The 26,848-nt window shown below is 50.4% G+C and overlaps 1 protein-coding gene and 1 long non-coding RNA gene across 9 annotated transcripts; both read right to left on the bottom strand.

Annotated features, from left to right (window-relative positions):
• LOC130520083 (butyrophilin-like protein 1) lies at window positions 1-23,597 on the bottom strand. Of its 8 annotated transcripts, XR_008948638.1 has the most exons (8): window positions 23,433-23,597; window positions 19,374-19,703; window positions 18,693-18,725; window positions 18,035-18,310; window positions 17,214-17,231; window positions 1,337-1,444; window positions 1,082-1,203; window positions 1-985 (listed from the first exon to the last, which is right to left on the bottom strand). XR_008948638.1 is itself a non-coding variant. In XM_057023640.1 (7 exons), exons 1-7 carry the CDS (start codon window positions 23,485-23,487, stop codon window positions 1,139-1,141), a joined length of 885 nt encoding a protein of 294 aa, XP_056879620.1. In that variant the 5' UTR covers window positions 23,488-23,597; the 3' UTR covers window positions 1-1,138. The 8 variants fall into 8 exon arrangements, 7 of the variants coding, with proteins under 7 accessions (XP_056879620.1, XP_056879622.1, XP_056879619.1 ...); XM_057023640.1 differs by having other exon boundaries at window positions 1-1,203; XM_057023641.1 differs by lacking the exons at window positions 1-985; window positions 1,082-1,203; window positions 1,337-1,444 and adding exons at window positions 15,651-16,303; window positions 16,421-16,525.
• Window positions 23,598-24,273: 676 nt separating this feature from the next.
• LOC130520085 (uncharacterized) lies at window positions 24,274-25,295 on the bottom strand. The gene is made up of 2 exons (XR_008948640.1): window positions 24,774-25,295; window positions 24,274-24,662 (listed from the first exon to the last, which is right to left on the bottom strand). It is a non-coding gene; the product is annotated as an uncharacterized LOC130520085 (long non-coding RNA).
• Window positions 25,296-26,848: the final 1,553 nt, after the last annotated feature.

Genomic DNA, 26,848 nt, shown 5'->3' with positions numbered 1-26,848 from the left:
TTTCATTTAATGAATAGATTTTATTACATAAAGAAAAAGCAGGTATATTTTCATGAAAACAGCATTTGAATGAAAGGTGGCAGAGAGCAGAATATATCCTATATTTTCCATACTAAAATTTCCTTTTAGCTTCTCAATTGGTAAATTATGACCAGAATTTTCCATATATGATTTTAAACCTTTATCATGGATCAGTTCCTTGATTTAGCCTTTCAAAATTATTTATTACACCTGATTTAATGTATTTAACTGACTTCTGTAAGTTTTTACCTTTCAACCTGCTCCATCACTTTGGTTCACAATCTTGGGATTTAAGGCTTCAGTTTCTTTCAAACTGTAATTAATTCGTCTTCTTAAACAAACTGAACAATAATTATTCAAATTAAGGAGATTAAAAAAATAACAGAATTTTCTGGATAGAAGGTGAAACATCTTCAAAAGAGAACAAAAACAGTCCAGTTGACACAGAAAACTACCTTGAATAGAAATAATAAAGTTAACCAGTGGACTTTTATGATTAAAAAAACAGTAAAAATGTATTTTAAAAAGAAAAAAGTACAAACTCTAAAAGCAAAAACTGAAATGGATCATTTTCATATTAGCTGCATTTCCAGTAATTCTGAACACCGACAGCAGGGGGCAGTAAAACGGAGCCGATCATGAACGGACCCACGTTTCCCTCAAATTACGATTATTAACAAATCATTCAACTTTTAACCATGAAAATAAAGTAGCAACAGACAACAAACAATAAGTAACAGTGCCATGAGTCCCAGCTGAAGCCGTTTAAAGTATAAATTAGCTGTTTATTCCTGCGTCAGATCATAAATAAAAGCTTCCTGTTTCCTGTCACATGACCAAAATCTCCCGTTTACACTCCTGTAAAACTCCAGAATGTTTGAAGAAGTCAGACATGAGGTGAAGTTGGACTCATTTTCAAAAGGACCTCTGGCCCAGGTGGGTGCAGCCCATCAGTGGCTGAGAGCTGGGAATATGAAATGGGAATGTTTTCAGGAATGATTACAGCAACATCAGCTCCGGCTGCTGCGGAGCGTTCAAATACATCTGTAACCAACAGAACCTGTGGTGGACAATCGGACCCGTCAATCAGACCCAGGTGCCTGGTTCTTCAGACGACTCAACTCCTCGTGTGGAGCAGTGGGCGGGGTTCAGCGGTGGACTCATCAGAAGCTCCACAAGCTGCTGCCAGTTCACCAAAAGAAACGAGAGAATGATTCCAGCAGCTTCCAGCCTCAACCATCAAACATCACGTTGGTGCTCTGATCATTACAAGTATTTCACCATTAAACATTTACACAATTTTATTAATAATTACCTTCAACAGCCTTAAACTTGAAGTAAAAAACGACGGCTGCGATGGCAAACAGCACAACCAGCACAACTAGAACGACAGTAACTCCAATGAACACGCCCGTGGATGACCCTGAAAGAGAGGGAGGAGTTAAAGAGGACGAGTCGTCTCCGTTTCTTTCTCTCTGTTTTCATCTTCTCTTCATTTCCTCTGAAAATGTGAATTTTAACCATTTCAGAGTTTAAAACCAGGCTGAGTTTCCTGATTAATTCCTGGTTTAATCAGTTGCTGCAGGTCTGATGGGCTGTTAAAGTGATGACGTCATCACCTGGAGGCCTCAGCTGATTGGCTGAAACTCACCTGATGGGAGGAGTTAAAGGCACCTTTAAAGCTTTTGGACTGGACAAGCAACACGAGGCAGCTGTATAAGAAGACCCAGAGCAGGATGTACTTCCTGAGGAGACTCAGATCGTTCAACATCTGCAGGAAACTCCTCTGGATGTTCTACCAGTCTGTGGTCGCCAGCATCCTGTCCTACGCTGTGGTCTGCTGGGGGGGGAGTGCAACAAAAGCAGACCTCTCCAGGCTGGAGAAGCTGATCAGGCGGGCCGGCTCGGTGGTGGGGATGAAGCTGGAACCTCTGGCGACAGTGGCAGAGAGGAGAACTATCGACAAACTGCGGAGCATCATGGACAATGTCCGCCACCCTCTGCACACTGTCATCCACAGCCAGAGAAGCCTGATCAGCCAGAGGCTGCGCCTCCCCAAGTTCAGGACCAACAGACTGGGGAACTCATTCATCCCCCGAGCCATCAGGCTGTTCAACTCATCACTGGGGGGGGGGGGGCCAACAGGAGAACCGGAACATTTTTATAGTTTTATATTTATATTGTTATATTCATATTCTATTTTTAATTTATTCTATTTTATTTTATTTCTTATTTTCTTATATTCTATTATCTTTAATAGGTTTGATGGGGGGAATGGTGGTGGGAAATTTTGTAGATGCTGTAGATCTTTGGAGATGCTAATTTCCCTGGTGGACACCCCCTAAAGGGATCAATAAAGTTATCTTGAATCTTGAATCTTGAATCTTGAAGCTCCTGTGAGCACCTGAGCTGCTGCATCAGGAGACCTTCATCACCATGGAGACACCAGGTCAGCGCCACCATAAACACCACTGTTGTTTCTTCATCATCATCATCATCATCATCATCATCAGTCATTAAAACAACCTGTCAGCAACAGCATCATGACGACCTGTTGCCATAGCAACAGTCTATCAGCATCACTCACTGGACGACACTTTAATCTGTTTGACGTCTTTTCATCTTTTGTTTGTTGCTCAAAATTAAGTTTTAGTTTGAATGTGTGTTGATTAATCTTTAATAATCCCACAATTAAATATCATAATTCTGTTTTCTGAGGAGTTTCCACACATAAAAGTAAATATTTTCTGTGTGTGTGTGTGTGTGTGTGTGTGTGTGTGGACCAGAATAAAATGACCGTTAGTGATTCAGGCTCATCAGAACTCAACGTTTCCGCCCTCTGACCCGTTAATATAAAACATTTCCCAACAACGACCACGATCATGAAGAAATTAACCGAGTTTAATCACTTTTACCAAAATCCCATCTGACCTGTCCTGTAATTAAATTAAATTAAATTCCCCCTCATGTTCTCTGCAGCGCCCCCTGCTGGCCACCACAGCAGAGACTCTGAACAATGTTGGATTCTGCTGAATAAGAATAAACTCACCAAAGTCCTGGCTTCATTTTGTCGACAGGCTTCTTTTGGTGTGACCACACAGCTGTAGTCGTCGCTCCTGCTCACGTTGGCTCTGACAGTGACGTAGAAGCGTCCGTCTCTCTCTTCAGACTCTGTCTCCTGAGCAGGAAGGACACGTCCAGAGCTGTCCTGCCACTGGACGGCAGGTCTGGGATGAGCTCCTTCTACATCACACTGCAGCAGCGCCCGGTCTGGTCCTCCATCAACGATCCGGATCAGCGGTTCTGGAGAGGCACCTGTGAGCATCCACAGTCACAAATGGGTCATTGTTGCGTTTGCAAAGTAAAGGCAATACAACTTAGATTACCATGGACACACAATCGTGTGTGCCTTTTATTGAAGCCACACAACAAGTAGTAGAAAAAATCAAATCAGAGCGGGAAAAACCACACCCCCGCCCCTCAACTCCCACGGTCCGTTAAAGGGGCCGTGCCAAATTACCCGACTTAGTTGTCGGCAAATAGTGCGAGCGAGTGAGGAACTCATACATAGCAAAATGCTCAACAGGACTATGGCAATGGAACAGATATGAACAATGATGGTGAATTATGATATTTGAGTACATGAACAGCTGTAGAGAATTATGAAATACAAGTGACCGCTACACATGCCCCCCCAGAATTCACCATCGCAAAGCAAGAACAGTCAACCAGTCGGGGCTCGAACGGGCCGGCCAGACCGTGTGCGTTGAAGCGGTATTGGTGGTGCTAGAGGAGCTGGGGAAACAGGACGCGCAGGGCGGTCAGTGGCACTGACAGAGTTTTCAGGGATCTGTGTTCCTCTCAGAGGACTGGGCCGAGCGGGGGGGCGTCCACGCCGCGGGGGCACGGCCGTGGCAACTGGCTGACCAAGGTCCAAGTGAGCTGCCTTGAGGCGGTCTATCGTAACGCGTTCAGGTCGGCCTCCCACGTCGAGCAGAAAATGCTTGTCCCCGCTCTCCAAAACACGAAAAGGCCCATCATAAGGTGGCTGCAGCGGGCCTCGATGAGCACCATGGCGGATAAAAACATAGTCTGCCCTCTCCAAGGATGGTGGGACATGGGATGGTGGCAAACCATGCTGGGAAATAGGGATGGGTGCGAAAACCTTGGCAGCATCAAGGAGTGTTGCACGCTGTGCGCTCGCAGACCAAGGCGCTGTAGTGTTGGGGACAAACTCACCTGGCACCCGCAGTGGCTCTCCATACACCATCTCTGCCGAGGAACACTGCAGGTCATCTTTGGGGACGGTGCGCAGCCCCAACAAGACCCAAGGAAGTCTGTCCACCCAGCTACTGTCCTTCAGAGACGCCCGAAGAGCAGCCTTCATGGAGCGGTGAAACCGCTCACACATGCCGTGGCCTGTGGGTGGTATGCCGTTGTGTGATGCAGTTTCACCCCTAGGCTCTCCCCTACAGAAGTCCAGAGCTCAGAGGTGAATTGCGAGCCACGGTCAGATGAGATGTCAGCAGGGGGACCGAAACGGGCAACCCAAGTCCCAATAAACGCACGTGCCACCTCGGCCGAGGTGGCCGACTGCAGGGGCACCGCCTCCGCCAGTGGGTGGTCCTGTCCACCATTGTGAGGAGGTAAGTGCAGCCGCGGGAAGGGGGAAAGGGCCCAACCAGGTCCACATGGACATGGTCGAAACGTTGCTCTGGCACCGGAAATGGGGCCAGCGGGGCCCTAGCATGGCACTGTACCTTTGAGCGCTGGCATGCGACGCACATGGCAGCCCAATCCCTGACGTCCTTTCTGAGCCCATGCCAAACAAATTTAGCAGCTACAAGACGTTGAGAAGCCTTCCTCCCCGGATGGGAGAGGTTGTGGACTGAATCAAACACACGCCGCCTCCAAACCGCGGGCACAACAGGGCGTAGCTGACCGGTACTGACATCACAGAGAAGCGTGACACCAGTGCTCCCAAAAGGAACCTTGTGTGGCAGGGCGTGGCCTGCCCTCCGAACAGGTGTCCTATGGAGGTAGTGCCTTAATTGGTGGGTGGGGAGAAAAGGTTTATATAAGGCACTGCCTCCAGCTGACTTTAGTTGTTTTTCCCCCTTCGACGGTACGGCGGGGTTGCGGCTTATCTGGGCGGTTCAACCAACAAACTGTTTCACAGCGCGAGCATGCTGTTTGGCAGCGCCAAGAAGGTTGGTGCTTCCTCCCGCCATCCTTCCACCTAGAGCGCTTTGCCGTGAGGGCACGCGCGCTAGTTTACCCTGGGCAGGTAAGGCGCAGCAATGCGCGTCACTGACTTTCCCGCACTCGGTCGATAAAAGTTAATGGCGCTGTCCTTGTTGCAGTTGACTGCCGGCTGGCGTCGGTGGGTCGCGTTGCCCCAGCGGGAACCCTTCACGGAGTGGTGGCGCCACCAAACAGTCGGCACGGACTACCTCGCGTACTGGACCCACTGCTGCTTTGGCTCCGTCCCGTTTTCGGGACTCTCTCTCCTGTTCGCTCTCGCGCTCTCTCTCTCTCTCGCCCCCCTTCGCTCGAGGGACGGCGCTGAGACGTAGTGGTGCCGCCGAGGCGACTACGGAGCTATTACTCTCAATTTTTAGACTCTTAACCGTGTTTTAATTGTTCTCTTTTCTTTGTGGACAGGTGCTGCGGGCCACGGCGGGGACCCAACCCCTGGTGGAGGGCGTTTTACCACACCTTTCGTGTGTAGTTTTGTTTGTGTAGTAGCACGGGTGTTTTTAGTTTGTTTATTTCCCCTAATTGAGTTTCACCTGCCGGTGGGGCCCCAGCCCTGTCCACCCCCTTTTGTTTGATTTTTGTACAGCCGAGCTATTTCGGTGTTGAGTTGTATTTAATAAAATTGTACTGCCTAACCCTCAATCCTGTCTCTGCCTCTGGAACCGAACCGTATCTGCGCGTGCCTGTTTCCGGTTAATTCCTGGGGTGAAATTCCCCAGGTGGCGTTGTCATCCACCGTCCACATTTTGGCGTTGTCGGCAGGATTCCACATTTAAAGGAGGCAGAGACTATTTTTTTTTGGGTTATTGGTGTTTATTTGAATCTGATAATTTTCCTTTTGTTTGTATCTCCTTTGTTTTTCCTTATTTGATTTAAGGTTTGGGCAGTTGTAGAGCCAAAGCAGCAGTGATCAGCCCAGCGGTCTCATCTCCTATTGTCCGGTGCAATTCCCTCTTCCAGGCAACATGGAGGAGGAGATTCAACAGCTTCGAGAGTTGGTGTTGCAGCTTAAGGCAGACAACGAGCAACTTCGCCACGAGCGTACCACTTCTCTGGGTGGTGCTAGTGGGTCTGCATCAGCTTCCCCGGGTCCGACTGGTTACGCCTCCGGTGCCGGGGTTTCAGCTCCTGTTATTGAACGATTGGTCGTCATCCCAAGAGACCGCAAGTGCCCGATGTTCAGTGGGAAGTCGGGAATTAGCATTGCAGAGTGGGCAGAGGAGGTTCAGGCGTGCGCGCGTGCTAGGTACCTTCCAGCGGCAGAGCAAGCCTTGTTCATGGTTGACCATTTAGAGGGAGAGGCCAAGGAGGAGATAAAGTTCCGCCCTCGGGAGGAACAGAGGGATCCGGGGCGTGTACTTGCCATCTTGAAGGAGCTGTATGGTTGCAGTCAGTCCTACGTCACCCTACAGCAAGCCTTCTTTTCGCGGCAGCAGCTGGACGGTGAGACTCTGCAGGAATTTTCATTGGCCCTGATGTCTCTGATGGCCCGCGTGGAGAGGCAGGCACCCAATGGAATTCCAAACGCTGATGTGCTGCTGAGAGACCAGTTTGTTGAGCATGTGCTAGATGGTTCCCTTCGTCGCGAGCTAAAGCAGCTGGTTCGTCGCCAGCCTACTATCACCTTGCTTGAACTGCGTGGCGAAGCGATCAGGTGGGAGAGGGAAGGTCTCCCAGGTGGCACTAGGGGTCGTAGTGTTTCATTGCCAACGGCTTACGGCCTCCAATACGGAGTGCAGGGTCGCCCCCACCAGGTCCCACAGGCTAGGCCCCAAGAACCAGGCTTGGACGCGGTGATGGATCTCTTGAAGCGTCAACAAGAGCAGTTAAATCAGTTAACAATGACGGTAGCTTCCTTGCAGGCCCCTCCTCCCTTAGCCCCAATCTCCCGTTCAGGCCCCTTGATTTGCAGGCGATGTCAGCAGCCTGGCCATTTTGCCCGCGAATGCGATGGTGAGCGGGCTCCTCCCCGCCGGCGTGTAAACTCTGTGGCTGGCTACGACACACAGGCTAGGTCCTCCTCTTCTCAGCAGTCGGGAAACTGAAGCCCACTGAGTTGCCGAGCCACAGCTCAGTCGGGGGGTCCACAGGCTCACCGTCACCCGCTATAACCAAGCTAATTGCTCCCTGTCCTAATATTACTGTGTTAATTGGGGGAATTGGTGTTGAGTGCTTGGTGGATACTGGTTCCATGGTTTCCACCATAACTGAGAGCTTCTTTCGGGCCCAGTTCGGGTTTTGGGGCCATGACCGCCTTCAGTCATGTCAATGGCTGCAGTTGCGTGCAGCTAACGGGTTAGCCATTCCATATGTGGGTTACTTGGAGCTTGAGGTGGAACTGTGCGGCAAGGTGATACCGTGTTGTGGTATCCTCGTGGTGAAAGACCCGCCTGGGGCTTCTTCGTCCCCCGGGATCCTTGGGATGAATGTAATCCGCAGATGCTACCAAGAGCTTTTTGGGGTGTTCGGTTCATCCCTCTTCGAGTCGCCTTTTGTGTCAGGCGCACCGGGTCCGGTTGTGGCCGCCCTTCAGAAGTGCCACCAGACGGCAGTACAGCCAAAACCTCAGGGTGACGTTAGGGTCCGTGGAGGGCAAGTAGTTCGGATACCTGGTGGGGTGATGAAGCTGGTCGCTGCCACCTGTTCTGAACAGTTTTCGGGTCAGAGCGTTTTGTTTGAGCCCCCCAGTCAGGGTTGCCAGCTGGGCTGTTGGCTTCACCATGCCTGCTAAGGGTTGTCCGTGGCACTGTGTGGGTACCAGTTGTCAATGTTGGGGAAGCAGGGGTTCTCCTTTACCCCCGGGTCAGACTTGGTGTTGTGAATGCCGCTCAAGTTGTCAGTTTGCCTGCAGGGATAACTGAGGTGGGGTTGACCACAGCCACATTGGCCTCCCAGTCCGCCGTCCCATCCGTACTTGATAGGATAGGGTCATGGGACCTTTCAGCCTTAACTGAGCTGGAACAAGCCAGTGTTCGGTCTTTGCTGGACCAGTACAGCTCAGTGTTCGCAGCCAGTGATGGTGACTTGGGGTGTACGAACTTAATTTCACACGAGATACCCCTGCTTGATGATGTCCCTGTACGGCAACGGTATCGTCGCATTCCCCCTTCAGAGTATGAGGCAGTGAAGATGCACATTAACCAGCTCCTGGAGTCACAAGTCATCTGTGAGAGCTCCAGTCCCTATGCCTCACCTATCGTGTTGGTGAGGAAAAAGGATGGTGGCTTGAGGCTCTGTGTGGATTATCGGCTCCTGAACAGTAAGACCAGAAAGGATGCCTTTCCACTGCCTCGTATCGAGGAGAGCCTGGACGCCTTATCGGGGGCCCGCTGGTTTTCCACTCTTGACCTTGCCAGTGGGTATAACCAAGTGCCTGTGGCGGAGCAGGACCGTCCCAAGACCGCTTTTTGCACCCCCTTTGGTCTTTTCGAATTCAATCGGATGCCTTTTGGCCTTTGCAATGCGCCAAGCACTTTCCAGCGGCTGATGCAACGCATGTTTGGCGATCAGCAAGGTCAGTCCCTCCTGCTTTATCTTGATGACATAATCATCTTTTCATCTTCCGTCGAGCAACACCTACAGCGGCTGGAAATGGTGCTCGGGCGACTGCAGGGGCAGGGCCTTAAGGTCAAAGCGGAGAAATGTGCAATTTTCCAGGAGCAGGTGTCATACTTGGGACACATCATCTCCAGCCAGGGTGTCTCGACCGATCCCAAGAAAATAGAGGCTGTGGCTGGCTGGCAGCGTCCTCGTCACATCAGTGAGTTGCGGTCCTTTTTAGGGTTCGCCAGTTATTACAGGCGGTTTGTCGATGGCTTCGCCAAGATGGCTAAACCCTTGCACCAGTTGGTAGCTGACCTGGCTGGCACCAAAACAAAGCGGGGATCTGGCCGGGCACTGGGCTCCGCATGGACGCCCGAGTGTGAGGAGAGCTTCAATGCTCTAAAGTCAAGGTTGGTTTCCACCCCAGTATTGGCTTACGCGGACTTCTCACGTCCGTTCATCCTTGAAACTGACGCTAGTCATAGTGGGCTTGGTGCAGTGCTCTCCCAGGAGACAGATGGTTGCGTGAGGCCGGTGGCTTATGCGAGTAGGGGGCTCCGGCCCACTGAGCGCAACATGTCCAACTATAGCTCTATGAAGCTAGAATTTCTTGCGCTCAAGTGGGCCGTGACGGAGAAATTTAGAGAATATCTGTTGGGGCATAAGTGCATTGTGTACACAGATAATAACCCCTTGAGCCACCTTCAGTCGGCTAAGCTGGGGGCGGCCGAGCATAGGTGGGCTGCTGAGCTTGCCGCTTTCGATCTGGAGATCAAGTACCGGTCTGGGCGAAACAACCGAAATGCGGACGCACTGTCGCGACAGTACGCACCAACGCCGGATTGTGTCATTCCATCTTTGCCTGGCACCTCTGTCCCGTGTAGCCTTCAGCCGAACATCCAGCCTGGTCCTATGGTTGGTGCCTTGCAGTCCTTGATTTCTATCCTTCCATCTCACGCTCCAGCTGATCTTCACTTGATGCAGGAAGAGGACCCTGTATTAAAGGAGGTGTTGGTGTTCTGGCGACGTGGGTCCCTCCCTACCCCTGCTGAGAGGAGGCAGCTCTCTCAGCCCGCAATTGTGCTGTTGCGCCAGTGGGACCGCCTGGTCGAAAAGAATGGGGTGCTTTTCCGGCGGGTGCTCCGCTCTGACGGTGGGGAGGAAACAACCAACTTGTTTTGCCCACGGTGCTCAAGGGGGACACCCTGCATCAGCTCCACCAGGAGCATGGGCATCAAGGCACAGAAAGGACCACCGAGCTGGTGCGGCAACGCTGCTACTGGCCGGGAATGTCATCCGACATCAAGAAGTGGGTGCAGCGGTGTGAACGCTGTCAAGTTGCGAAAGACTCGGGGCAGGTTCATCGGAGTTACATGGGCCACCTTCTCGCATCCCGGCCAAACGAGATTTTGGCAGTGGATTTTACTTTGCTTGAACCTTCTCGTAATGGCTTTGAGAACGTCTTAGTCATGACTGACGTGTTCAGTAAATTTACAGTGGCTGTTCCCACCCGGGACCAGCGAGCGGTGACAGTAGCCCAGGTTCTGGTCACAGAATGGTTTTACAAGTATGGGGTTCCGAGTCGCCTACACTCAGACCAGGGCAGAAGCTTCGAGAGTGGTTTGATTTCCCAACTTTGTGCTTTGTATGGGGTTGCCAAGTCCCGCACCACCCCTTATCATCCGGCCGGAAATGGGCAGTGTGAGAGGTTCAACAGGACACTTCACAACCTCCTGCGAACATTGCCAATTTCCCGAAAGCGGGACTGGGCTTCTTGTCTTCCGCAATTGCTCTTTGGTTACAACACTACACCTCATCAGAGCACGGGTGAGTCACCGTTTTATTTGATGTTTGGGCAGGAGCCCCTTCTTCCCATTGACTTTCTCCTGGGTCGTGTGCCAGACCCGATTCCTGGTGAGGTGCAGGACTGGGTGGTAGAACATCGAGCCAGGCTTCGTGTGGCATTCGAGGGTGCTCGTGAGAAACTAGAGATGGCAGCGAGTAAGCGCAAGGAGAGACACGATCTGTTCGTCCGAGACGCACCTCTGCCAGTTGGACAGTTGGTGTACCTGAGGGACCATGGTGTTAGAGGCCGCCATAAGATCCAAGACCTCTGGAGCTCTGTTGTCCACCAGGTTGTGCGGGCCCCTATCGGCGACGGTGTGGTCTATACCGTGGCGCCCGTGGGTGACCTGGGTGGAACTCGAAATGTCCATAGAGACATGCTAAAGGTGGTCGTTCAGCCTGAAGTTGTGGCCCTCTCCTCACCAGCTTCTCCATCTTTGTCCCCACGGGTGGCCTCTGTGGACGACTCTTCCAACAGCGACCTCTGGCTTCTGGTTTCCGAGACCCCGGTGCCATCCATTGCCGTGCCGCCACCATTTGGGACCCCTCAGGCGCCCTCTGCCCCGGCTGCAACAGCACCCCAGGGTGCGTGCAGTCTGACTGCACCCGTAAGTAGCAGCGACCCATCACCAACAGTGCCCCCAGCCGACCAGCCTTGCAGTAGTCAACAGTCCCTGCGTCGGACTGCTCGTTCAACAGCTGGCAGTCACTCAAACAGGCATCACCTTCCACGGTCAGTCAATTCGCAGGAGGAAGTTTCTAATCGGCCGCTAGACTCTGCATCCAATTCCCTAATGGCAGTGTTTAGACCTTGGTGCTAACTTGGCCCTGTCTCTCGTCGGGTCGACGATCCAAAAGGTAGGGGTGGATGTGGCAGGGCGTGGCCTGCCCTCCGAACAGGTGTCCTATGGAGGTAGTGCCTTAATTGGTGGGTGGGGAGAAAAGGTTTATATAAGGCACTGCCTCCAGCTGACTTTAGTTGTTTTTCCCCCTTCGACGGTACGGCGGGGTTGCGGCTTATCTGGGCGGTTCAACCAACAAACTGTTTCACAGCGCGAGCATGCTGTTTGGCAGCGCCAAGAAGGTTGGTGCTTCCTCCCGCCATCCTTCCACCTAGAGCGCTTTGCCGTGAGGGCACGCGCGCTAGTTTACCCTGGGCAGGTAAGGCGCAGCAATGCGCGTCACTGACTTTCCCGCACTCGGTCGATAAAAGTTAATGGCGCTGTCCTTGTTGCAGTTGACTGCCGGCTGGCGTCGGTGGGTCGCGTTGCCCCAGCGGGAACCCTTCACGGAGTGGTGGCGCCACCAAACAGTCGGCACGGACTACCTCGCGTACTGGACCCACTGCTGCTTTGGCTCCGTCCCGTTTTCGGGACTCTCTCTCCTGTTCGCTCTCTCGCGCTCTCTCTCTCTCTCTCGCCCCCCTTCGCTCGAGGGACGGCGCTGAGACGTAGTGGTGCCGCCGAGGCGACTACGGAGCTATTACTCTCAATTTTTAGACTCTTAACCGTGTTTTAATTGTTCTCTTTTCTTTGTGGACAGGTGCTGCGGGCCACGGCGGGGACCCAACCCCTGGTGGAGGGCGTTTTACCACACCTTTCGTGTGTAGTTTTGTTTGTAGTAGCACGGGTGTTTTTAGTTTGTTTATTTCCCCTAATTGAGTTTCACCTGCCGGTGGGGCCCCAGCCCTGTCCACCCCCTTTTGTTTGATTTTTGTACAGCCGAGCTATTTCGGTGTTGAGTTGTGTTTAATAAAATTGTACTGCCTAACCCTCAATCCTGTCTCTGCCTCTGGAACCGAACCGTATCTGCGCGTGCCTGTTTCCGGTTAATTCCTGGGGTGAAATTCCCCAGGTGGCGTTGTCATCCACCGTCCACACTTGCGCAGCTGCAGCCCTGTGGCTGCAGCTTTAGAACTTGGACATCACTGTCTGTGGTTTGGTCCACTGCCATCGGTCCGTAGTCAAGTCCCACGTGGACAGCGCCCGTGACGGCCCGGGAGAGGCAGTCCGCAACGACATTGGTCTTACCAGCCAGGTGTTTAATGTCCGTGGTGAACTCGGAGATGTAGGAAAGGTGCCTCTGCTGCCGAGCCGACCATGGTTCTGCCGTCTTTGCCATCGCGAAGGTGAGGGGCTTGTGATCCACAAAGGCAGTGAAAGACCTGCCCTCAAGCAGAGGACGGAAATGGCGAATGGCCAGGTAGAGGCCAAGGAGCTCATGGTCAAACGTGCTGTACTTCGCCGCTCATTGGGTCGTAGCTGCCTACTAAAAAAGGCCAGGGGTTGCCAAGTACCTTCTACCCATTGTTCATGCACCGCACCCACTGCGTAATCCGAGGCATCCGTGGTGATTGAGATTGGCGCGTCAGGCAATGGGTGTGCCAACAGTGTAGCATTGGCCAGAGCAGCCTTAACGTTCTCGAATGCACGCTGTCGCACGTCGGACCAGTCAACCATGTGCTTGGGAACCGCCCCTTTCAAACAGTCATACAGTGGCCGCATGAGGTCCGCTGCCCGGGGGAGGAAACGGTGGTAAAAATTCACCATACCCAGGAACTCCTGGAGCGCCTTGACCGTGACTGGGCGGGGAAAGCTCGCGATGGCCTCCACCTTTTCCGGCAGGGGAACTGCTCCGTACCGTGTCACGTGATGGCCCAGGAAGTCGATGGTAGACAGTCCAAACTGGCACTTCGCCGGGTTTATGATGAGCCCATGCTGGCTGAGGCGCTGGAAAAGAGCCCTGAGGTGTGTCACGTGCTCAGCCTGAGACGTGCTTGCGACGAGGATGTCATCCAAGTACACAAATAGGAATGGCAGGTCGCGTAGGACGGAGTCCATCAGGCGCTGAAAAGTCTGTGCTGCGCTTTTAAGACCAAAAGGCATCCGTAAACAGGCTCAAACAGGCCGAACGGGGTGATTACCGCCGTCTTGGGGACATCGGCAGGGTGGACTGGTACCTGGTGGTAGCCGCGGACAAGGTCCACCTTCGAAAAGACCGTTTTCCCAGCCAAATGCGCGGAAAAATCTTGTATGTGGGGGACAGGGTAACGGTCCGGGGTGGTGGCATCGTTGAGCCTGCGGTAATCGCCACATGGCCGCCAACCCCCACCCGGCTTCTCCACCATGTGCAGAGGTGACGCCCAAGGAGCGGCGAATGATGCCCAGGCGTTCCATTGTCTCGAACTCCGCTCGAGCAATGGAGAGCTTGGCCGGGTCCAGACGCCTGGCCCGAGCGTGCACAGGGGCGCCCGTGGTGGCGATGTGGTGTTCCACACCATGCTTGGCCGTGGCAGATGAAAACGTGGGCTGAGTCAGAGCAGGAAACTCGGTGAGGAGGCGAAGGGAAATGTCTGCAGTGGGGAGCATGCTGGAAAGCCTGACTGAGTCTGTAACACCAAGAGTGCATTCATACGAAACAGAAAGTGACTGCATCCACAAGGCGTCTATTTTTGACATCGACCAGAAGTCCAAAAGCGCAGAGGAAGTCTGCACCAATCAGTGGCACAGTCACCTTGGCAGTCACAAAGTTCCATCCAAAACGCTGTCCACCAAAACACAACTCCATATACCTCACCCCATACGTGCGGATGGGGCTCCCGTTCGCTGCTTCCATAGGGGCCCATGGGACTCGGACAGCCTGTCCAACTTCGACGCTGGCAGGACACTCCTCTGAGCACTGTGTCACAGAGGAACCGTCGTCTGGAGAGAGAGTCCCTGGATGAACAGCAGCCTGCCAGTTCGGCTGACGCTCATGGCTACTGTTGAGCGCCGTCCCTGGCGTTTCCCTGCCGGAGGTGGGCGGTGAAATGCATGGAAGGAGGCGGCACCGCTGGCTTTGACCCCAAACCGTGCATGGAAAAAGCACAGCCCAGAAACCTGTCGATGCCGAGGAGCCGCTGCGGCAGCTGTGAAAGCGGGAGCATCAACCACAGGACCGTCTGCGCCAGCCGGGAGGAACGCAGCCACATAGGTCGGTTGGAGCGAGGAAGAATTTATCCGCCTCAGCAGCAAGCGCACGGCAGTCCGAGATTGCTGTGTTGGCCAAAGCAGCCCGCACTTGGGGAGGCAGCAGTCGCAGGAAAAGCTGGATGAAGAGGAAATCGGGCTTGTGTTCGCCCAAAAGATCTAACATTTTGTCCATCAGTTCGGAAGGCTTGGAATCGCCCAGCCCCTGCAAAGAGAAAAGGCGGCTAGCCCTCTCCGCGTCGAAAGTTTGAACGTTTTTAAGAGGTGAGCCTTCAAAATGCCGTACTTGTTCTCCGGCGGTGGCTGTTTAAGAATGCCTACCACTCTGGATGCCGTAGCACTCCCAAGAGCAGAAACCACATAATAATATTTGGTCTCATCCGCGGTGATTTCTCGCAGCGCGAACTGCGCCTCCGCTTGAGCAAAACTCCCAAAACTCCGGCAGCTTCAATGAAACTGCATTCGTCGCCATGGTCGAAATAAAAGTCACTGAATGATACTTCCAGCGAGAGTCGGGTCACCAGTGTTGCGTTTGCAAAGTAAAGGCAATACAACTTAGATTACCATTGACACACAATCGTGTGTGCCATTTATTGAAGCCACAACAAGTAGTAGAAAAATCAAATCAGAGCGGGAAAACCGCACCCCGCCCCTCAACTCCCACGGTCCGTTAAAAGGGGCCGTGCCAAATTACCCGACTTTGTCGGCAAAAGTGCGAGCGAGTGAGGAACTCATACATAGCAAAATGCTCAACAGGACTATGGCAATGGAACAGATATGAACAATGATGGTGAATTATGATTTTGAGGACATGAACAGCTGTAGAGAATTATGATATACAAGTGACCGCTACACCACCTGATTTAATGTATTTAACTGACTTCCATAAGTTTTTACCTTTCAACCTCCTCATTCTTCAGGAATCACCAGTGAAAGGTGGCAGAGAGCAGAATATATCCTATATTTTCCATACTAAAATTTCCTTTAACAGTAAAAATGTATTTTAAAAAGAAAAAAGTACAAACTCTAACTAAATAAAGCAAAAACTGAAATGGATCATTTTCACATTAGCTGCATTTCCAGTAATTCTGAACACCGACAGCAGGGGGCAGTAAAAACGGAGCCAATCATGAACGGACCCACGTTTCCCTCAAATTACGATTATTAACAAATCATTCAACTTTTAACCATGAAAATAAAGTAGCAACAGACAACAAACAATAAGTAACAGTGCCATGAGTCCCAGCTGAAGCCGTTTAAAGTATAAATTAGCTGTTTATTCCTGCGTCAGATCATAAATAAAAGCTTCCTGTTTCCTGTCACATGACCAAAATCTCCCGTTTACACTCCTGTAAAATTCCAGAATGTTTGAAGTCAGACATGAGGTGAAGTTGGACTCATTTTCAAAAGGAGCTCTGGCCAGGTGGGTGCAGCCCATCAGTGGCTGAGAGCTGGGAATATGAAATGGGAATGTTTTCAGGAATGATTACAGCAACATCAGCTCCGGCTGCTGCGGAGCGTTCAAATACATCTGTAACCAACAGAACCTGTGGTGGACAATCGGACCCTCCATCAGGCCCAGGTGCCTGGTTCTTCAGACTACCGACTCCTCTCTGTAAGAGGTGGGCCGTCAGCGATGAACTTGTTAGAAGCTGCTGCCAGTTCACCTAAAGACAGGAGAGAATGATTCCAGCAGCTTCCAGCCTCAACCATCAAACATCACGTAGGTGCTCTGATCATTACAAGTATTCACCATTAAACATTTACACAACATTAATAATTACCTTTAACGGCCTTAAACTTGAAGTAAAAAACGACGGCTGCGATGGCAACAAGCACAACCAGCATAACTAGAACGCCAATAACAGCCTCATGCCCCGTGGTCGACCCTGAAAGAGAGGGAGGAGTTAAAGAGGACGAGTCGTCTCCGTTTCTTTCTCTCTGTTTTCATCTTCTCTTCATTTCCTCTGAAAATGTGAATTTTAACCATTTCAGAGTTTAAAACCAGGCTGAGTTTCCTGATTAATTCCTGGTTTAATCAGTTGCTGCAGGTCTGATGGGCTGTTAAAGTGATGACGTCATCACCTGGAGGCCTCAGCTGATTGGCTGAAACTCACCTGACGGGAGGAGTTAAAGGCACCTTTAAAGCTCCTGTGAGCACCTGAGCTGCTGCATCAGGAGACCTTCATCACCATGGAGACACCAGGTCAGCGCCACCATAAACACCACTGTTGTTTCTTCATCATCATCATCATCAGTCATTAAAACAACCTGTCAGCAACAGCATCATGACGGCCTGTTGCCATAGCAACAGTCTATCAGCATCACTCACTGGACGACACTTTAATCTGTTTGACGTCTTTTCATCTTTTGTTTGTTGCTCAAAATTAAGTTTTAGTTGAATGTGTGTTGATTAATCTTTAATAATCCCACGATTAAATATTATAATTCTGTTTTCTGAGGAGTTTCCCACATAAAAGTAAATATTTTATGTGTGTGTGTGTGTGTGTGGTGTGTGTGGTGTGTGTGTGTGTGTGGTGTGTGTGTGTGTGTGTGTGAGAGACTGTACAAACTCACCAGCGTCTGGAGTTTGACCTGTGGACCAGAATAAAATGACCGTTAGTGATTCAGGCTCATCAGAACTCAACGTTTCCGCCCTCTGACCCGTTAATATAAAACATTTCCCAACAACGACCACGATCATGAAGAAATTAACCGAGTTTAATCACTTTTACCAAAATCCCATCTGACCTGTCCTGTAATTAAATTAAATTAAATTAAATTCCCCCTCATGTTCTCTGCAGCGCCCCCTGCTGGCCACCACAGCAGAGACTCTGAACAATGTTGGATTCTGCTGAATTCTCTGGATTTTGGTGAAAACTGGATCATTTGAGATGATGTCACACAAGCTTTGATGTCACTCATTAACAGGCCAATTTATAATCTGACTAATCTGTCGTTAATAAGCACAATAAGTGTTAAACATGAGGATCAGAGGAGGAACACAGCAGCCGTTGTCACGCTGGTGCTCGTCTGACCGCGTCATCGTTAGAAAGCTCTAATCTCCCTCCAGGCTCGTGGTGGGTGCTGATCCGAGGACCATCGGGTCCAGAGACACTTCTGAGAGACTTCATGGAACCAGAACGTGTGGAGGATCCTGGCAGAGCTGCACCGGTCAGGTGAGTCCAGTCACGTCTGACCGGTACCAGCAGAGCAGCTGCATCACCTGACTGGGACTCACAGGTGTGTCATCACGCTATGATGTCACATCCTGTCTGCTGCGCTGCAGCTTCCTGTGCAGTCTGATGGAATTTTACTGCCGTTTGTAAACAGTTTAAAGGATTAAAATAATTACAAATATTAATTATTAGTAGCCGTAGTGTAAATCCATAACTCACCAATGTGAACGAAGGTAGTTGAGTTAATCTGGTGACAAAACTCCTCCTGTGTGACCACACAGCTGTAGTTGCCGCTGCTGCTCACGTTGGCTCTGACAGTGACGTAGAAGCGTCCGTCTCTCTCTTCAGACTTTGTCTCCAGAGCAGGAAGGACACGTCCAGAGCTGTCCTGCCACTGGACGGCAGGTCTGGGATGAGCTCCTTTAACCTCACACTGCAGCAGCTCCCAGTCTGGTCCTCCATCAACGATCCGGATCAGCGGTTCTGGAGAGGCACCTGTGAGCATCCACAGTCACAAATGGGTCATTAAAGAAAATCAAAATGGAAAGATGATCTTTGAGGGGAAATTAAGGGCTTTTAATTGTTTAAATGTAGGAGAAAACTCCAAATTTCAGGTTTTTTTAAAACTGATTATTTAAAATCCTGTTCAACATTAATTCACACCTGAATAAAAGTAAAAACCTTAAACTCTTGCATTGATTAAAATAGAAAACATAAAAATGAATTTGCAATTAAAATGGTTGAAATGGTCAAAATATCACATTTAATTCCCCTTTTATCACATTAACAAACGCATCAAACAATCTCATCTGTTTGTCTGTGTAAAAACAGGAAAACTTCATTTAATCCGACCTTTTTCCAGGATTCCTGCACTCACCTTCTCCCGGTGGTCGAACTTTTAAGATGCACTCTGAAAGGCAAAAACACAAAGGACAGAATGTTAGAAATTGTGTCTGAAATTAGCAACTTTACACACAGGTGACATTTAGAAAAAAAGAGCATTAATATTGTCATTTAGACACATTTAAAGTCGTAAGGAAACAACATTGTGACATCTGTTTCACAGATCAGACTGTTTCATAGAAGCGTTGTGTTGTGATTTAATTCTATATTTCAGCTTCTGCTCATCTCCACATGTTTGTAGCCTGATGTTTGTTCCAATCTCCAGTGTAAATATGTAAATGTTGCTTTGTGTGTGCAGACTGTTGCATTTGTCTTCTGCTCCCGTCGGATTAGATGCAACTTCGGAACATTAAATCCTCTTTGACTCTATTTAATTTCCTTTTGTCGTATTTATATTATCTTCGCTCGCAGGTATTTGAACCTACCTGTCCGGAAGGGGCGTGGCTTAACTACGGTTTAACCACAGGTGAATTATTGCTTCACTAAAGGATCCTAACCAGTCTCGGGCACTGATATAATGTCTGTTCTAGTCCATAAATGTGGCCCATCCTCAGCTCTTTCACGCTTTTACCACCAGCGTTCAGCCGCTGACGTCACGCTGGCGCCAGTGTCACCTGTGGAAACACCTTCCTGTGTGTTGGGTGGAGAAACTCACCCACCAGAAGGGAAATCTCAGATCGTAGGACTGGAGAAGAACGTGGAACTGTGCAGGTGTAAATCCCGCTGTCGCGCACTTCGGCCTTTTTGATCCTGATCGACGCGTTTCCCAAATCCAGAGCTTCTGGAAAATGAGCGACTCGTCCAGCGAACTGGGGGCTCTGGCCGCTCAGGCCGCTCCCATAGGTGCTGCCCCGGCTGTAGAGGAAGACGCCCACATCGTCGTCTTTCTTCCAGTCGAACACTTGGTCCCTGACGCTGCCGGAAGCGGAGCAGTTTAACACGACCTCGCTGTCTTCCTTCACCACCATCCTGATGCGCGTCGGCTCTGGAGGATCAAACAGCAACGTCACTCTCACACCTTCACACCTGAGCCGGAGCTGCTGCTGCTCCGGGGTCACTGCGACTATGACGGGCTCTGGGGGGGCTGCAGGGCTGCTGCAGCATCTAAAGTCCTCACCAGCCTCGAGCTCGGGAACAGCTTTGATCCGAACGCTACAAACTCTAATCACTATATTGATCCGTGCGAGGCGGGAGATGCTGAGGCGCGTGAGCAGCCGCCTCCTGCACGCGGAACCTCCAACACCTCCCATCAGATATATAATTGTTGACATGTGATCTCATACGTCACTGCACTGTTCTGTGTAAATGTGGGTTTGTCAATAAAGTTTCCGTTGGTTCCGGTCCAATGGGGACTGAGTGATAGGTGTGATTTCTTCCTCCGTCGAGAATACTAATAACGCAAGTTATTCCTCGCAATGACTGCGCCACAAGCGCCAACAGGTTATGGGCCCAGGCGACACGTTTACATACACTTGTAAAGAACATAATGTCATGGCTGTCTTGAGTTTCCAGTTATTTCTACAAATCTGATTTTCCTCTGATAGAATGATTGGAACAGATGCTTCTTTGTCACAAAAAACAATCATGAAGTTTGATTCTTTTATGACTTTATTATGGGTAAACTGAAAATGTGACCAAATCTGCTGGGTCAAAAATATACATACAGCAATGCTAATATTTGGTTACATGTCCCTTGGCCATTTCTACTTCAATTAGGCGCTTTTGGTAGCCATCCACAAGCTTCTGGTTGAATCTTTGACCACTCCTCTTGACAGAATTGGTTGCAGTTAAATTTGTTGGCTTTCTGACATGGACGTGTTTCTTCAGCATTGTCCACATGTTCTCAATGGGGTTTAAGTCAGGACTTTGGGAAGGCCATTCTAAAACCTTCATTCTAGCCTGATTTAGCCATTCCATTACCACTTTTGATGTGTGTTTGGGGTCATTGTCCTGTTGGAACACCCAACTGCGCCCAAGACCCAACCTTCGGGCTGATGACTTTAGGTTTTCTTGAATAATTTGAAGGTAATCCTCCTTCTTCATTGTCCCATTGACTCTCTGTAAATCATGCATAATACTACCACCACGTGCTTGATGGTAGGCATGGTGTTCTTGGGGTTAAAGGCCTCACCTTTTCTCCTCCAAACATATTGCTGGGCATTGTGGCCAAACAGCTCAATTTTTGTTTCATCTGACCACAGAACTTTCCTCCAGAAGGTCTTATCTTTGTCCATGTGATCAGCAGCAAACTTTAGTCGAGCCTTAAGGTGCCTCTTTTGGAGCAGGGCTTCCTTCTTGCACGGCAGCCTCTCAGTCCATGGCGATGCAAAACACGCTTGACTGTGGACACTGACACCTGTGTTCCAGCAGCTTCTAATTCTTGGCAGATCTGCTTTTTGGTGCTCCTGGGTTGACTCTTCACCCTCCTGACCAGTTTTCTCTCAGCAGCAGGTGACAGCTTGCATTTTCTTCCTGATCGTGGCAGTGACAAAACAGCGCCATGCACTTTATACTTCCAAACAATTGTTTGCACTGTTGCTCTTGGAACCTGCAGCTGCTTTGAAATGGCTCCAAGTGACTTTCCTGACTTGTCCAAGTCAATGATTCTCTTTTTCAGATCTGTGCTGAGCTCCTTTGACTTTCCCATTGTAGCGTTTGTGGGTGTTTTTATCCAATGAGCCCTTTTTAAATGGCCTCAGAAGTCACCAGCTGTAGTCACTCATGATCACTCACGAGAAGTTAAGAGGCCATGCTATGAAGCTCATGTCATTGACACAACTTTCTAAGTCTCCAAAATTGCTCATTCATGTTGCTGTATGTATATTTTTGACCCAGCAGATTTGGTCACACTTTCAGTTTACCCATAATAAAATCATAAAAGAACCAAACTTCATGAATGTTTTTTGTGACAAAGAAGGATCTGTTCCAATCACTATATCAGAGAAAAATCAGAGTTGTAGAAATAACTGGAAACTCAAGACAGCCATGACATTATGTTCTTTACACTTTACAAGTGTATGTAAACTTTTGACCACCACTGTAGGTAACCGATGGGTGAGACTGTGTTTTGACGGAGACGAGCGAAACTACGAGCTGTGGGAGACGAAGCTGTTAGCACACATGCGGCTACTGGGGCTAAAAGAAACTCTTCTAAATGAACCCGCCGCGGACAACGTGGAGGCGGATATCCTGAAGAACCAGGAGCCGTATGCCGAAATGATCCAGTTTTTGGACGATAAAAGTTTGTCCCTTATTATGTCAGGCGGCTGACAACGGGAGAAAAGCCCTTAAGATATTAAGGGACCATTATGCCGGTAAAGGAAAACCCCGTATTATAAGCCTGTACACCGAGCCAACATCCCTGCAGAAAGCGGTGAGTGAAAGTGTCGCGGACTCTATTATCCGGGCTGAGACGGCAATAACAGCTCTAAGAAATGCTAACGAGACACTCAGTGATGGGCTCTTGATTGCCATGGTGTTAAAAGGATTACCTGAGGCCTATAAACCATTTTCCACCCATATCACTCAGGGCCAGTAGCTTTCCTTGTCTTGGTCCCCCTCAGCTCCTTCCTCACCTGATCAGCTGTAATGGAGAGGCGAGGTGTGACTCCTGGTGGGTGAGGACGGGGGTTGGACTGGGAGGGTCGATCTGGCGGGGGGTGAGGAGAGAGCTGCCGGTGCCAGAGGTGTTACGGGGGGAGGGTGATGTGACAGCACAGTCAGGTCTGGGCTTTGATGAGTGGGAGAGGGAGGGGGCAGCACAGTCCAGGCCCCCAGATTCAGGGCCCCTCCCGCTGTCCTTTGTGTGGCCTGAGATGGTTTTTAGGCCTCTCCAGACTTCCCTGGCGTTGCTCCCCTTGAGGCGCTCCTCCAGCTTCCTCCTTGTCCCCAGGTCTAAAAACCCTCTTCTTCTCATTCAGCAGGGCTTTTAGATCAGGGGTCACCCAGGGTTTGTTGTTGGGGAAACACCGAACCTTCCTGGTAGGCACGGTATTTTCCACACAGAAGTTGATGTAGTCCGTGATGCAGGTTGTCAGGCCGTTATCGCGATAACATGCGAGAGTTCCCTCGGGAGGTAATATGGCCGAATGCTAACCGCTAGCAGTGCCCTGGGTTACACCATCTATCGTTCACAGACATCGCAATGCCCCCTCCCTTCCTCTTACCGCTCTCATTAGCTTTCCTGTCCGCTCTCACGAGTTGAAAACCGTCCAGGAGCAAACATATTGACATTCGTTATCATTTTGTTCGCTCAGCTCTCAGTGATGGAAAGATAACAATCAAATATTGTCGCACAGAGAATATGGTCGCCGATATCATGACCAAACCGATGACAAAGTTCAAGATGGAGAAATGTGTGAAATATCTGTTCGGTGTGTAAAGCTATAGACACATAAATATATATATATTGGTGAAAAAAAAATGTATGTAAGAATAGAAGTTGTTTATAAGCTGCAGTCTGTATAGTTCGAGATCAAGTGGGGGTGTTGACATGTGATCTCATACGTCACTGCACTGTTCTGTGTAAATGTCGGTTTGTCAATAAAGTTTCCGTTGGTTTCGGTTTGATGAGGACTGAGTGATAAGTGTAATTTCTTCCTCCGTCGATAATACTAATAACGCAAGTTATTCCTCGCAATGACTGCGCCACAAGCGCCAACAATAATCAATCATCAATAATCTATCAAAGCCGCCTCCACGGTGGGTTTCTCACCTGCCGACGTCACAGCGAAGCAGAAGAGGAGGCACGAGACCCACAGCTCGCGCATGGTGTTGGAAGAGTGAGGTCACCGCCACCGAGGGCGGCGTTTTAAGGGGCCTCGTAGGGATGGGCGGATCGATCCCGTGGTATCGATATATCCATACTCACAAGCTACTCATTTGGTATCGATTTTCTTTTATAAATATCGATACTAACTATAACAAATGGGTGGTGTATGCATCACTTTCTGCCGTTTTAGATTATTTACTTAAATTAATATGTGCCGGGACACCCCTATACCTAGCGGCGTATTGAAATGGCCCATGTCACGTGACAGGAGACAGCGAATGAGCATCAACGTGCAACATCGCCCGCCGAGCCCACAGTCAGCATAAAGCAGAGCCGCAATCGTCTTAAAGCAGAAAATGTGAATATGATACTTTTTCTGAACAGCATCTGAGACTTCAGTAAAGATGTGATGGTGTCAGACATTGTTCTAGTTAATTTTCTCATGGAACAACTGTCTTATGCAGGTTTAAAGGATAAGGAAATCCTAGTAATCAATTGACCATAATAAATTGTATATAAATGGTCTGTATTTGTCTTGTGATTTGTCTTAAATGTAATAATATTTTGTGTGACAAAAATTGCCAGTGAGAAATGAACGGTATCGTATCGAATCCCAAATGTGTGGTATCGCCCATCCTTAGTGCCTCGTGCCTCCTCTCACACCTGATTGGTCCGGCGCATTTCCGCTCTCCGCCGCAATAGAAGCGAGTCCGAAGTCTCCGGTTCCCGATATTCAAAGCGAAAGTGATGAAATTCACCATCATCAAAGAAAATGAGGCTTCAATCAAACTGTAATCTGGGTTTTATTGTTGCAGATTCACCACTTCTTCAACCTCCTCCTCTCTGGTTGCGTCGTTTCTTCACAATTCTGTGATGGGACATTAAAACTCTGTCAGTTCCTCCTGAGCAGACAGAGGAACTCATCATGGGGAGGAACCTTCTCCTTCTCAGCGACCGTCTGACTGGATCCCGACAAACGTTCAGGTTCAAACGCCACCAGATCTAATTGAAAGCATCGTTTCTGTCGCCTTTCACTTCCACTCACGAGGAAACGGATCCTGACAGACGAGCCACAACCTTCACCTGAGCTCCGACATCAACCTCAGAGCTGGACAGGTCGGATGAGGTCGACATTTCTCCGGCCTGGTTGTCATGGAGACGGTGGTGCGAACACTGGTCCAGAAAATTCCAGTAAGGATCATGTCAGCGTGTCTGCGCCGGTCCCACGTGTAATAAAACATCTATAACAGGACAGATCAGCGAAGCCAGGATTGAGCTGCTCACCTGTCCGAATTAGTAATGACTGGTCCCAGTTTAGCCTCAGGGGTCAGATAACAGGTGGATCCTCCTGCGGGGTCGAGTTAGGATGGAATCATCTGCAGGAACAGAAACAATCGGGCGGGAGAAGAACCTGGTCCAGAACATTTGACCTGCGACACTCATCTACACATCTATACATTTATATATCTACTTCTACTCATCTATAAATCTACTCATCTATACATCATCGATTTTACTCCTGCAGTGGTCTGCAAAGGTCTCCCAGAGGGTGTCAGTCATTGTTGTGGGACTCCTGTTAAAATTACCGTTGGTTAAAAGCTCAATTGTGTGAAATAGAAATTTGGGGTTGTTTTTATTGTTGAGATTAGTTTTTTGAAATGAGAGGTTCTTGCTTGCTTGATTGTGTTGTTGTAGGTTTTGAGGTGTTGATAAAATATTTCTTTGTGAATGGTCAGCTTGGATTTCCTCCACCTCCACCTCCCCCGCTGGTTAAAACTGGTGATGTTAAAAAAGACACAAAAGTGGTCAGACACGGCCAGATCCACAACAGGGGACCCACCCACGGACAGACCATAGGTTATGACCAGGTCCAGGGGACCCACCTACAGACAGGCCATAGGTTATGACCAGGTCCAGGGGACCCACCTACAGACAGGCCGTAGGTTATTACCAGGTCCAGGGGACCCACCCACGGACAGGACGTAGGTTATGACCAGGTCCAGGGGACCCACCCACGGACAGGACGTAGGTTATGACCAGGTCCAGGGGACCCACCCACGGACAGGACGTAGGTTATGACCAGGTCCAGGGGACCCACCACGGACAGGACGTAGGTTATGACCAGGTCCAGGGGACCCACCCACGGACAGGACGTAGGTTATGACCAGGTCCAGGGGACCCACCCACGGACAGGACGTAGGTTATGACCAGGTCCAGGGGACCCACCCACGGACAGGCCGTAGGTTATGACCAGGTCCAGGGGACCCACCCAAGGACAGGCCGTAGGTTATGACCAGGTCCAGGGGACCCACCTACAGACAGACCATAGGTTATGACCAGGTCCAGGGGACCCACCCAAGGACAGGCCATAGGATATGACCAGGTCCAGGGGACCCACCCACGGACAGGCCATAGGTTATGACCAGGTCCAGGGGACCCACCCAAGGACAGGCCGTAGGTTATGACCAGGTCCAGGGGACCCACCTACAGACAGACCATAGGTTATGACCAGGTCCAGGGGACCCACCCAAGGACAGGCCGTAGGTTATGACCAGGTCCAGGGGACCCACCCACGGACAGGCCATAGGTTATGACCAGGTCCAGGGGACCCACCCAAGGACAGGCCGTAGGTTATGACCAGTTCCAGGGGACCCACCCACGGACAGGCCATAGGTTATGACCAGGTCCAGGGGACCCACCCACGGACAGGCCGTAGGTTATGACCAGGTCCAGGGGACCCACCCACGGACAGGCCGTAGGTTATGACCAGGTCCAGGGGACCCACCCAAGGACAGGCCATAGGTTATGACCAGGTCCAGGGGACCCACCCAAGGACAGGCCATAGGTTATGACCAGGTCCAGGGGACCCACCCACGGACAGGCCATAGTTATGACCAGGTCCAGGGGACCCACCCAAGGACAGGCCGTAGGTCATGACCCCGTCCAGGGGACCCACCCACGGACAGGCCATCGGTTATGACCAGGTCCAGGGGACCGACCCACGGACAGGCCGTAGGTTATGACCAGGTCCAGAGGACCCACCCACGGACAGGCCGTAGGTTATGACCAGGTCCAGGGGACCCACCAAGGACAGGCCGTAGGTTATGACCAGGTCCAGGGGACCCACCTACAGACAGGCCATAGGTTATGACCAGGTCCAGGGGACCCACCCACGGACAGGCCGTAGGTTATGACCAGGTCTAGGGGACCCACCTACAGACAGGCCATAGGTTATGACCAGGTCCAGGGGACCCACCCACGGACAGGACGTAGGTTATGACCAGGTCCAGGGGACCCACCTACAGACAGGCCATAGGTTATGACCAGGTCCAGGGGACCCACCCACAGACAGGCCGTAG

The sequence above is a fragment of the Takifugu flavidus genome, unplaced genomic scaffold, assembly GCF_003711565.1.
Source record: "Takifugu flavidus isolate HTHZ2018 unplaced genomic scaffold, ASM371156v2 ctg278, whole genome shotgun sequence".
NCBI lineage: Eukaryota > Metazoa > Chordata > Actinopteri > Tetraodontiformes > Tetraodontidae > Takifugu > Takifugu flavidus.
This window is presented reverse-complemented; position numbering and strand designations above follow the sequence as displayed.